We start from the raw sequence: 11,278 nt of genomic DNA on the forward strand, positions 1-11,278 counted from the left end.
CACGAATCACAGCTGCTCGTGAGGGTCACGTGACCCGCCGCGCGTCTTATCGCGTGGTTTCCGTGTTTTGTGCGGAAGTCGCGTTAGCCCGTAGCTCGTGGTTGTTGTGCCGTTTCTAATGAATAAAAACAGAAGCAGCGGGGTTTCGTGGGTGAAACCGGCGGAACCGTCGTTCCTCACCAAGTTTAAAAGTGACGTCGGCTTCAAAGAAGGACCCAACGTCGACACGAAGGTAGGGTTGGGTTACCTGCGCGGAGTAAACAGGACTCCGTCACCAGCTGGTTAACCTCTGATTCAGATGGGATGTGAGACTCATCAGCTGTTAACCCAGCATCACTGCTAGTTAGTCCCGTTAGTCATCAACATAGCGGTGACTTTACACGTGACCCGTCCGCGTGGGGAGCGGTGAGCTGCAGCTATGGCTGCGCTCGGAAACTATTTGGTGGTTTAACCCCTTAATGCTGAGTGTCAAGCAGGGAGGTCCCACTAGTCCTGGGTGTGACCCGAGCGGGATTTGAACCCCGGCCTCCCACTACAATCATACACTCACACCACTGGGCCACTGGCCAGGTTTAGAGGCCGGGGTGGTTTGGTGAGAGTTCAAAACTACATTTGGTTTTACGCTGATTGTGAAATTAGTTTGATACAGAAGAAGTCTTTCAGGATCAAAATCAGAACTGTAGGTTTTACCTTCCGGTTTGCATCTCAGCGCCAGGTGATGCCAGATCTGGACGATGACGGCGGGAGCGATCGAGAGGACGAGTTACCTCAAGTTGTGGTTCTAAAGAGTGGAGATCTGACTGCAGAGGAGGTGAAGACGATTAAGGATGGAAAGGACGATCAAGTAGATGCAGCAGGTCAGACTGTGGTTACCACACACACACACACACACACACACACACACACACACACACACACTCTTACTCACTCCCGCTCTGCCCACAGGTAGCGAGGCCCCTTCTAAAGGCAAAATCCTGTTCAAGAAGCCGGCCAAGCGCTCCTCTTCAGACAAGTTCCAAGGCATCACTGCCACTTCCAGCAAGAAGAAGAAGAGTGAAGCAGGAAAAGGGGGGGAGGAGGGGAAAACCGGGAGTAAAGTAAAAAACAACAGCCTCCTGTCATTTGGAGGAGACGAGGATGAGGAGGACTGAAGTGAACTGATGCTGCCCGAGATGTAAACTAGCTTGTAAATATTTTGAGCTGCTGCAGCCGTCCCGTGTGAACCGTGTTTCCGTCCTTTAGCCGCTGCCTTCAGGGCATCCAGATGGCTGATTTACGTTTCTACGTGAAACTCTAAAAACTGATTTTCTTGTGTCGGTGAACGCACCACAAGAGCTAAATCAACAGGAACCGACCGGTTTCCGTTTTCATCTCCAGACTCAGTATCTGTACATCAGAAACAAGCCGGCACGTTCCTGAGATCCAGAACCGCCGTTCCTGCTGCGGTTCTCCTGCCCACCAGTCGGACCTTCTACTTTAACATCAGCAGCTCTCCAGATTTCATGAAGGTCTTTAACGTTGGCTGCTGTTAACCAGTTCACTAGCTGATCTTATTCAGATGTTGACCTCTGACCTGTCAATCATCCAGGAGTCAACCGCTAAACCCAAGGGATGAGCCGGTCTTCTCTGTGGAGCAGCCTCCCAGTGATTCATGTAGTCATGAACGTTCCTCTGGTGCTGGTTTCACCTGCAGCTGTTTGGAGATCAGGTCTTACTGGTCACCTTCCAGTAAAACCACTTCTGGGACTGGGAATCGTGGTGTTCCGTTTTCCTCCGTTAGCTTCAGGCTCGTGGTCCGTTTGTGTGTGAATAATGAATTTTTACGGTCGGTCTTGCTGCAACGTTTGATAGAAACAATAAAGAATTTAAACCTTTCTGATAGTTTTCTGCATTCAGCCCAACAGCACTCCAAACCCTACAGTGAAACATTCATCCATTCACACGCCGATGGTAGCCTGGGATTGAACCTGCAACCCACCGGTTACAGGGAGAACTCTTAACCTGAGCCACGGCGGCTCCTCCCGCCCTCCTGAACCCGTTTGGTGCCGAGGAATGAACCCAAACATCTCAGAGACGAGTTATTTTAACCTCTTTATTCCAAAGGCGCGCTTCATTCTCACACCTGCACCCTCCTCATTACAATTGATGGAAGAATCAGACCAACGAAAATCTGCTCTAGGTCCTGTCCAGCTCTCGCAGAGGCGGGAACGGGCAGACAGGTGAAAACGAGCCAATCGGATGTCTGCATGAAGCCAAAATGTCTCAGAACTGTTCGATGGGATCAGAGCGGCGGCTGCAGAGGGGAGACGACCTTCTGAAGCGTCATTCAGTCCGTTTCTGATCATTTTGATCTGCTGCATTCTGGGAAATCTGAGCATCAGTGAAGAGGCTGCTAGAACAGCGGTGTTGTGGATGAAACTGTGCCCAGATGGACGAGGACCTTCGGTCTGTAACGAGTCCCTGGGTGAAGGACAGCTCTGCTCCGTCTCCCTTCATGTCCAGCATTGGCAAGTACAAAAGGAAAGGTCAAAGGTCACGGTTCATCAGGTAAAAACGGTGTGGAGGGGCTGGCATCTCCCTCAGTGCACGTTGGCTTCAGATCAGGCTGGTACCGTTAGCATCCTGGACCTTCAGAACCAGAACCCCAGGCTGATCTGGTCTCTCGCTGGACCATCCTGATGACATTTTGTGTAGGATTGTCCTGTGTGTGTGTGTGTGTGTGTGTGTGTGTGTGTGTGTGTGTGTGTGTGTGTGAGACTTCCTATAACGACTTGTTGGTGCCTCTCTTGCCCTTCTTCAGGGACAGCTTATTCTTGACGAAGCCCCTCCTCCTCTTGGCCGTCTGACAGAAACCAGAACAAAGTCAGATTTAAAAACAATCACAAGTTTCTTTTATTTTTAGTTTGTTTGAAAAGTTAAACGATAGAAAATGCTTCTGCGTCTCGGTGAGCGGTGACGGCTCACGGCACCGACCAGCCGCACAGACAACAGTGGAGGACAGGTGTGTTTTCTAGCTGGACTGGTCTATCGTGTCGACTAAAGATGACATCATCGATGCCGGCTGTTCTCTCTGAGCGGGCGACGATGGCCGGGGTAGCACACGAGTACCATCCTCATCGGCCCCGGGAGAGCGTGGTAACAGCCTTAGAGGATAGTCCCGCCACCACTACGGCGGACGTCCCGTCACCTAGCAACAGCTACCGCACCAAGAAGCTGCAGAAATGGCGCTCGCTCGTGTGTTAAACTTTATCCTTGTTGCTGCTTGGAGAGCCGCAGCAGACGCACCGCCGGCACATTCCCTACGTCAGGCTGAGACGCTGCTTTAGTGTCATCTTCCTTTTTACGTCCAGCAGCTCTTACCAACTTCCTGTCAGCTTCAGCTAGCTTCACGACACGAGAACGCTGCTGTATGTCACATCCATGTGTGGCACCCCGTGGTGAGGAGACTACAGAACCCTAACCCTGATAAACAATCTTCCTTCTTTCAGGAAAGCATGTTTCGTTTCAACCTAAAGAGCCGAGGACGCCGGTGTCGAAGGTCCGTTCGGCTAAACCAGTGAAAGCCCGGGCTGTGGGCTCGGGTTTGGAGCACCCTGAAACGTACTTTATAAAACATTCGTTCTTAGATGAAGCTGGACAATAGCAGGTCTCTGAGACCATCTGCAGTGAGTTCCTGAGTCCGATAACGGACAGCGACCATGAGGAGGAGGAGGAGGCGTACCTTTTTAGAGGCGTACTTCTGCCTGCTGGCGTCGGTGCGCCTCAGCTTGTGCTCCATGCGGTCCCTGTTCTCCGGCTTTTTGACCTTGTAGATCCTGACCAGCCAGTGCTCCGAGGTGAAGGCTTCCTCCAGGTACTTCAGCTTGATGTCCTTGTTGCCAATCTCGGCGTTGCGCGTCCGGTCAAAGCCCGGAGGCGTCCGGAAGTCCAACTTCAGCAGAAAGATGAAAAGGGAAAGGTGAAGGTGAAGACTGAGTAACGAGGAAGCATCTGGGAAACCTGTACCTGCATCTCTCCAAAGCGGTAGTAGGACATTTTGTACATGAGGCAGTTGAGCAGAGTGGGGGAGCCGGCTTTGTCCACCCGGAACTCTCCCTGGGGGGTGAAGTAGTCGCTCTCCTGGGTTCAGAGGTGGAAACGATGAAGTGGTGAATCCAACACAAACCTTAAAAGACCGTCCAGAGAGATGCTGCGTGTGTCTACCCGGATGTCTTTAGGGTGCTCCCCCTCGGCGATCCGCACCATCCACAGGAACTTGTTGATGTCATCGCCCGAGTAGCCAATCACGCCACCGAAGATGATGAGGACATAGTCCACATCCAGAGACCTCATGATTTCATACGCTGCCGTCTCATTGGAGGACATGGCTTTCCCCACCTAGATGGAGACACACACACACACACACACACACACGCGCGGTGAGGGTGCCCCAGCCTAAGCCCGACCCTCACACGGCGCCTCCACGTTTGCGGCGCTGACTGAACTTGAGCCGTCCCGGCGTAACGGAAAACAGAATCGGGTCTAACGGTGTTTCCAGACCCGCCGTCGCTCACCAGAGCTATGTGGCTGTTGTTCCACGTGTTGTTGTCCACCAGCGTGGTCCTGTTGGCCATGCCTGCTATCTGGTAGCCGTAGTCCCACCATGACATCACCCTGGCGTGCTCATCTGTGTTCTGCCTCAGCCAATAGTACGCCTCCCTGAAGTCATCTAGGATGTTACGGGAGCTGTTTAAGGACATGAGGACAGGTGTGAGGAGACAATGAGGAGGGCAGCAGAGACACTAAACACATGTTTGTCCTCCTGCCTCTGGAACCTGGACCCCACATGCAGATGTTCTGTTCCTGATCCACTGAGATCTAACGTCACCGTTCTGGTCCTGGGCTCCACCGGAGCCGTCAGCAGCACGTTACTGCAGCAGCACGTCTTGTTCACGTCTAGCTGCTGCTTGGCCCTTCCCACGAGACGCGAAGCAGCAGGGGAGCAGCTGTCACCGACCGAGCACGAAGTCACACGAGTGACTTCGTCAGTAAACACAACAACAAGCAGGAGAAAACTACAACATGGTTTGTGTTTTATGTTCTGTCCGTTTAATAATCGCCAATACGGACCTGAAAAACAAAGGAGACCGCTAGCTAGGTGATAACTTCTCACGGGGACGCACAGTTAGTAACTTTTTTTAAAAGTAAAGCAACCGGAAGGCAGTAAGTTTCTTTATTCTGAAAATCTCGGGAGCTTCTCTCCATTTCCGCGTCCGATTTCCTGTCTTTCCTTCCCCAAAAATGTCGAACTTGACCCGTTTCAGAGGCGTCGCGCGTAGAAAATAGAACCGGCGCGTAAAGGCCGCGACATGCTGCTCCTGAGACGCGGCCGACTCGCGCTGCTGACGGCTCCTGTGGAAAGCCGGGGTCAGATCTAACGTCACCGTTCTGGTCCTGGGCTCCACCGTGCCGTAGAAGCCATCGTTCGTGGCTAGCTGTCGTTGGGTGGTTGGAGGAGTTCCTCTGGGAGGATGTCTAGGGACCATTCTTTACTCATGTTCTGAGGCTGAACGGCGAGGGAGGCCCAGAAGAACAACACTCTGGCCCTAATGGGTTTCTGGAGCAGGGGCTTGGACTTCGGACCGTGCTAATTGCATTTCCCTCTGGGATTAATAAAGTATTTTTGAATGTCTTCACCTGATCCCATGACTGGAGCCCTCGCCCAGCTGTTCTGGTGCTGAGGACCTCCATGGACCAGGAGGTCTTCTTCACAGATGGTAGAAATGAGGTTTTTGGGATTTGGTTTCATTCATGATGAAGATGGACTCTGGTATTAAGCTTTATTCGTCTGATCTCATCAGAATATCGAGGTGAGGGAACTGAAGCTAAACACTTTGTGGGGGGTGCACTAAATCCACTCACCCATCGTGGTTGTAGGAAGCCAGCACCACACTGGGGCTGGAGTAGGCATTGCTGGTCACCCAGGTGCAGTGGACGGCGAACATCATGAGCAGCATCAGCATCAGCATCGTGACTATGGACTTGATGTTTGGGCCCAGGCCCTCCTCCGGCTTCTCCTGCTCCGACAGGTGCTTCCTCACCTTCCCGGCCTGCAGGGGTTAAAGGTTACAGCTGGATAGCAAAAACAGAGACGATGGATGGAGGAGGGAACCATCTTTCATCACTCTCCAACCCTCTGAACAGAAAAAGGACTCATCTTCCTCACTGATGGATAATAATGTGTACCGGTGATTTCTGGACCAAAGAAACCATCAGAACCGTGTTGAGTCTGGAGATCCTGGTCCGACAAAAGGAATAGCAGAGAGAGAAGCTTTGACTTTCATCCCCTATCGGGTACAACAGCTTCTCATCATTTGTTCGTCCATCAGCTCCAGCTGCTGTCTCCAACGCAGCTCCTGTCCTGCCAGCATCACTGATGGTTACTTTAGTGATTGGCTGGTTGAGTTTAGGTCAGAACAGATCTGGGTTCTGTTGGGCTCAGACTCACGCTTGTGGGCCGGCCAATGACCCCCACCGGGACCGCGGGTGTAAAGCTTATTTTTGTGGGTCTGTTTGGAGAGGCAGGAGTGGACGGGCTCCAATCTGCTGTCAGGCTGCTAAACACTGCAACCATACCGACACCTCTGGTTTGGTAGGGTTATTTACTACTCACTATTACTATTACTGTAATTCATTACTCTCAGGAAGTCCACAGAATGTAGTTAAAAGTCTTCAGCTTGTCCAAAATGCTGCAGCTAGAGTTCTGATGAGAATTAAAAAGAGAGATCATATCTCTCCTGTCTTAGCTTCCCTACATTGGCTACCTGTTAAATTCAGAATAGATTTTAAGATCCTCCTTCTCACATATAAAGCTCTTAATAATCAAGCTCCATCATACATCAGTGATCTGATTGTTCCATATGTTCCTAACCGAGCACTTCGCTCTCAGACTGCAGGTCTACTGGTGGTTCCCACAATATCTAAAAATAGGATGGGAGGCAGATCTTTTAGTTATCAGGCTCCTCTCCTGTGGAACCATCTCCCAGCTTTAGTCCGTGAGGCAGACACTTTGTCTACTTTTAAGAATAGGCTTAAAACATTTTTATTTGATAGGGCTTATGGTTAAAATCTGATGTTAGCCTAGATCTGGACAAGTGGGGGAGTAGAGGGAGGTGGAGTGTACAGTCGGTAAAGACGGCTCTCCCTTGCCCTGCCTCCAACATGCCTCCATCTAAATAGGATAGATTATCCAGAGTTATCTCTGTAGTTATGCTGCTATAGGCTTAGACTGCTGGAGGACACACTGACCACTTTTCACACTCTACTGCTTTCTTCTACAATCTGCTCTTTAACTGTATTATTTCCTGCTATTCCAGCTGTTAACTTTATTTTCTCTCTAAGTGTTTTTCTCCCCAGAAGAAGCTACAACGATGTTCTGCTGAGCTGTGGTGGCCTCATGGAGGGGGCCATCGACTAGCACACTGCTGCTAACCACTAAAACATTCTCCCTCTCCTGATGATAACTTTTTGCTTTCCTTGACGTTGGATGTGCTACTACTAGTTTATCCGTTTAATTATAGATCCACTAGGATAAATACAATAAAGTTTATCTCTCACCAAATAGAATATTTACTACGAAATCACAATATAACCATGTGTGTGTGTGTGTGTGTGTGTGTGTGTGTGTGTGTGTGTGTGTGTGTGTGTGTGTGTGTGTGTGTGTGTGTGTGTGTGTGTGTGTGTGTGTGTGTACACAAGTGATAATGCTGCAGGATTTCATAACTGTATCGTCTCAGCAGCAGCACTGCAGGTGCTCTCCATGTCCAACAGGTGTGTAAGCCAGGTCCTTAGTCAACTTAAAGTTACGCACATTTTTCTGCTAAGTTTTCTTTCATGAATCCCAAAGTTTGGAAAGTTTTCTTACGCAGTTTTCCGACCCCGTTTTGTGCGTAAGCTAGCTTGATGAATGCGGCCCCTGGCCTGACCTGTAGTGTTTACTGTGTGAAGGTCCTCGAGACGACTCGTCCTGATTTGGCGCTTTAGAAATAAACTGAACTGAACTGAATCGTCAGAGCTTGGATGGAACCGTTGACGGTGAGTCGAGAGTAAAGCACACGTTTAATCACAGTAAAAACTAAAAACCAGTGATGAAAAGTTTTTTGTATTAAATGAGACTTTCTTTGCAGACCTGCTAGAAATGTTTCTGTGAATAAGAGATGAGACCAATCAGCATGAGTGACTGTGGCTGACCCCTGACCTTATCGTAAAGGTTGCCGGCGTTCTTCCTGTCGTCCTCGTCGCCGCTGTCCTCTGCAGGCGGGCTCTGCCTCTTCATGTCGTCTCCCAGGTAGTGTTCGAAAACGCTGGAGAAGGCCACGGCCGAGAGCATGCACACCACCGGAGTCAGCGTGAGCATCAAACGCACCATCACTCCAGCAAAGTACACGGCGCTGATGGCGTACAAGGCCACTGCAGATGGGAGCAGGGTCAGAGGTCACAGCTGAGTCCGTCTCACACCTAAAAGCTGCTGCAGGTTAACGTTCACCTGAACCTTTGTTCATGTTGTAACTTAGCAACGGTCATGTGACGGTGACTATTAATAATGACCATTTATGGAGCCCTTTCTGCTGAACAGTCATGAGAAACACCCGACATGAGAAATCCCGTAGGAAACAGTGTCAAGGTAAACAAAAAACACTAAACTAGATTAAGCTAACAGGTGCAGGACGTAGAAAGCTGCTTAAAGACGAGCTCGCTTGTCTGAGATGCTGAGGGAGAAGATCGGTGCACGACCCCAGGAGGGAGTCCAGAGCGCCGGCTAACAGCTGTTAGCACTCTGCTAACAGCTGTTAGCAGAGTGCTAACAGTCCGAAAGGTTTCTGTGCTTACCAAACACGCGCTCATCGTTGATGTTCTTGATGCAGAACCAGAGGCCTGCAGGGAAGGTGCAGACCAGGATGTGCAGGTCAAAGAAGAAGGAGACCCAGGTGGTGGGCTGATGCTCCGACACAGATGCGATGATGGGAATGTGGATCTTGGCATAGCTGAGGATGACCAGCAGGAGGAGAGCGATCAGACACGAGAGGGAGGCGGGAGACATATCTGCTGCCTGATGTTTAGCTGCTGTTAGCTGCTCTGATCATTCAGCAGGACCAGGTTAGCTTCAGCAAGAGAAAACCCACTTTCATAAACTTCATCAACTTTTACAGAAAACAAACTCATTTAGTAACGTCACAAAAGTAAAACAACACCGATCATAAAATGATCGTAACGTCTTTGGAACTTCTAGAAGGTTCTGGTTTGTGGACCTGAGGGCTCGGGTTGGAGCATCACGGAGGAGCTTGACCCCGTAGAACCCTGAAAGGTCCACTCAGGACTCCACAAACCCGATTCTGAGACAAACTTTTCCCAAAACTTCCTTCTGAATTAGTAAGATGGAAGAAACCGGATCTGTGGCTCAGGACTCACCCGGTGTCCCACAGGGAGTAGAAGCGTCCGCTCCACGGAGCGATGTAACCTGGAGACACACACAAGCAAAGGTCACGCCGGCAACAGGAGGTCAAAGCTGTAGAATCTGATCTGAGATCAGCCTCTCTGGAACTTCCTGGTCTCAGAGCCAGATCCACAAACACCCGCTGATGTGTTCTGACCCGTGGCTAGGGCTGGGCCAGATGGCGATACATACTGAGGATTTCAACTCCATAACGATAAACGGGCGATAACTACAGGTGTGCGCGGAGACAAGAGCTGTCCACTAGAGGGAGCTGTCACACGTGACGGTGGTGCAGCTTCTTAAAGGGAATGCTGCCAACCCGCACACGTCTTTTCATTATGATCATATTTATTGAGATGGGAAAAATTATCCCTATAAAAGTCAGAAATTTCGATAACGATCCATTTATGATTTACTGCCCAGCCCTATCATGACCCATGACCCCTCTGACCCCTCTGACCCACTGGAGAAACACAATCTGCAGCTGACGTCTGTTTCATCCCGCTGTGAGCCAACATGGAGCTCCGAACATTTGGGTTGTTGGTTCTCCTGACGGGAGCGGTTCTGTCCTCCGGCCCAGTAACGGCTCTGTGCTTTATGACAGAGCGGCGGTGGGCCAACAGCAGCTGGGTGATGTCATACCTGCAGAACGGGGCTCACCTGTGTACGTCAGGTAGATGACGGACAGGAACACCACCCCAGCAGCCACAGACACCCCCAGGAAGAACAGAGTCTGGAACTCCTGCCGGGTCAGTCTGTCCTTCAGATACAGCAGGAAGGCGTAGACCTGCATCAGAACAAACACACCTGCAACAACGCCACAGAGCCCAGTTAGACTCGGTTCAGGAGGCGGACTCCATCAGGGTCAGGGTCAGGGGTGCAGCCCTGCCGCTGCACTCAGACGTTAACCAGAGCTTCAGGAATAAAGGTAAAGTCAAACATCAGTGCCAAGTCCTCCCGCTGCCCTCTGATTGGTCACTGACCTGCTGCTGCCATGTGTTCACTGGTCCTGATTGGCTGGAAGCCCACGAAGGGGATCTGCATGGACAGGACCAGACCCACAATGTAGAAGGTGCTGTAAGCTGTAGGAGGAACAGAAACCATCAGTACCAAGGTCCGGTAAGGCTCTGGGTCTAACCCGAGTCCTCTCAGACTTCAGCGTCTAGCGGACATAAAAGCTGCCGGTCAGAGCCAGCGTGGTCCGGCTCTTCCATTCAAATGATTACCTAAAGTCTCCTGAACCAATCCGGTTATCCTGTTGAATCAGAGGGAGGAGCTTAAGTTAGCTACTCTACTGGGAGACCCAGAGCGAGCCCGTTACCCCACCTCAGCGAGGCTCCAACCCTAACCCTTTAGCTGCTGGTCCTGTTCTGGTCCGCTCTGGGACCTGATGACGGGCCACGATTACTGAGCCTTAAAGGGCGTCATCCTGCTAAAGCTGCCGTAAACAGGAAGTGACTAGCAGGATCTGGGTTTAGGACCGGGGGTGGCTGGGCTCACCTATGTAGACTCTCTTACTGAAGCGTTGCATCAGCAAAAGGACGAACACGTGGAGAGGAATGAGGTTGATGATGAAGACGTAGCCGCCCCAAGCCGACACCTGTCAGACACAACAGAGGTCATAGGTCAACAAGTGGAACACAGAAGGAGCCTAAAAGACATGAACAGGTACACCAGGCAGGTGCACATCTGCTGCTGATCACACCTTCTTTCTGAGCTTTTCTACAAAACCTGGAGTGGTGGTCCTGGCTGGAATGAACTCCAGAGCTGCAGCTGAAGGTGGATTCCCCAGCTGTCCACACGCCG

The 11,278-nt window shown here is 50.9% G+C and overlaps 2 protein-coding genes across 2 annotated transcripts in view; one reads left to right on the forward strand and one right to left on the reverse strand.

Moving 5' to 3' along the window:
- Window positions 1-27: 27 nt before the first annotated feature.
- Window positions 28-1,874, forward strand: kiaa1143 (KIAA1143 ortholog). Its single transcript, XM_015944300.3, has 3 exons — window positions 28-232; window positions 710-857; window positions 946-1,874. Exons 1-3 carry the CDS (start codon window positions 119-121, stop codon window positions 1,149-1,151), a joined length of 468 nt encoding a protein of 155 aa, XP_015799786.1. The 5' UTR covers window positions 28-118; the 3' UTR covers window positions 1,152-1,874.
- A 204-nt stretch (window positions 1,875-2,078) lies between these two features.
- LOC107372383 (dolichyl-diphosphooligosaccharide--protein glycosyltransferase subunit STT3B) overlaps window positions 2,079-11,278 on the reverse strand; it is a 15,041-nt gene continuing 5,841 nt past the window's right edge. The window contains exons 5-16 of the mRNA XM_070551238.1: window positions 10,973-11,072; window positions 10,456-10,554; window positions 10,133-10,279; window positions 9,448-9,496; window positions 8,869-9,023; window positions 8,237-8,448; window positions 5,902-6,089; window positions 4,554-4,725; window positions 4,204-4,377; window positions 4,006-4,119; window positions 3,722-3,931; window positions 2,079-2,842 (exon numbers count right to left, since the gene is read on the reverse strand). Of these exons, the coding sequence (XP_070407339.1) occupies window positions 2,762-2,842; window positions 3,722-3,931; window positions 4,006-4,119; window positions 4,204-4,377; window positions 4,554-4,725; window positions 5,902-6,089; window positions 8,237-8,448; window positions 8,869-9,023; window positions 9,448-9,496; window positions 10,133-10,279; window positions 10,456-10,554; window positions 10,973-11,072 (1,701 nt within the window). The 3' untranslated portion in view covers window positions 2,079-2,761. The remainder of the gene's footprint in view (window positions 2,843-3,721; window positions 3,932-4,005; window positions 4,120-4,203; window positions 4,378-4,553; window positions 4,726-5,901; window positions 6,090-8,236; window positions 8,449-8,868; window positions 9,024-9,447; window positions 9,497-10,132; window positions 10,280-10,455; window positions 10,555-10,972; window positions 11,073-11,278) is intronic.

The sequence above is a fragment of the Nothobranchius furzeri genome, chromosome 5 (genome assembly GCF_043380555.1).
Source record: "Nothobranchius furzeri strain GRZ-AD chromosome 5, NfurGRZ-RIMD1, whole genome shotgun sequence".
Lineage (NCBI taxonomy): Eukaryota > Metazoa > Chordata > Actinopteri > Cyprinodontiformes > Nothobranchiidae > Nothobranchius > Nothobranchius furzeri.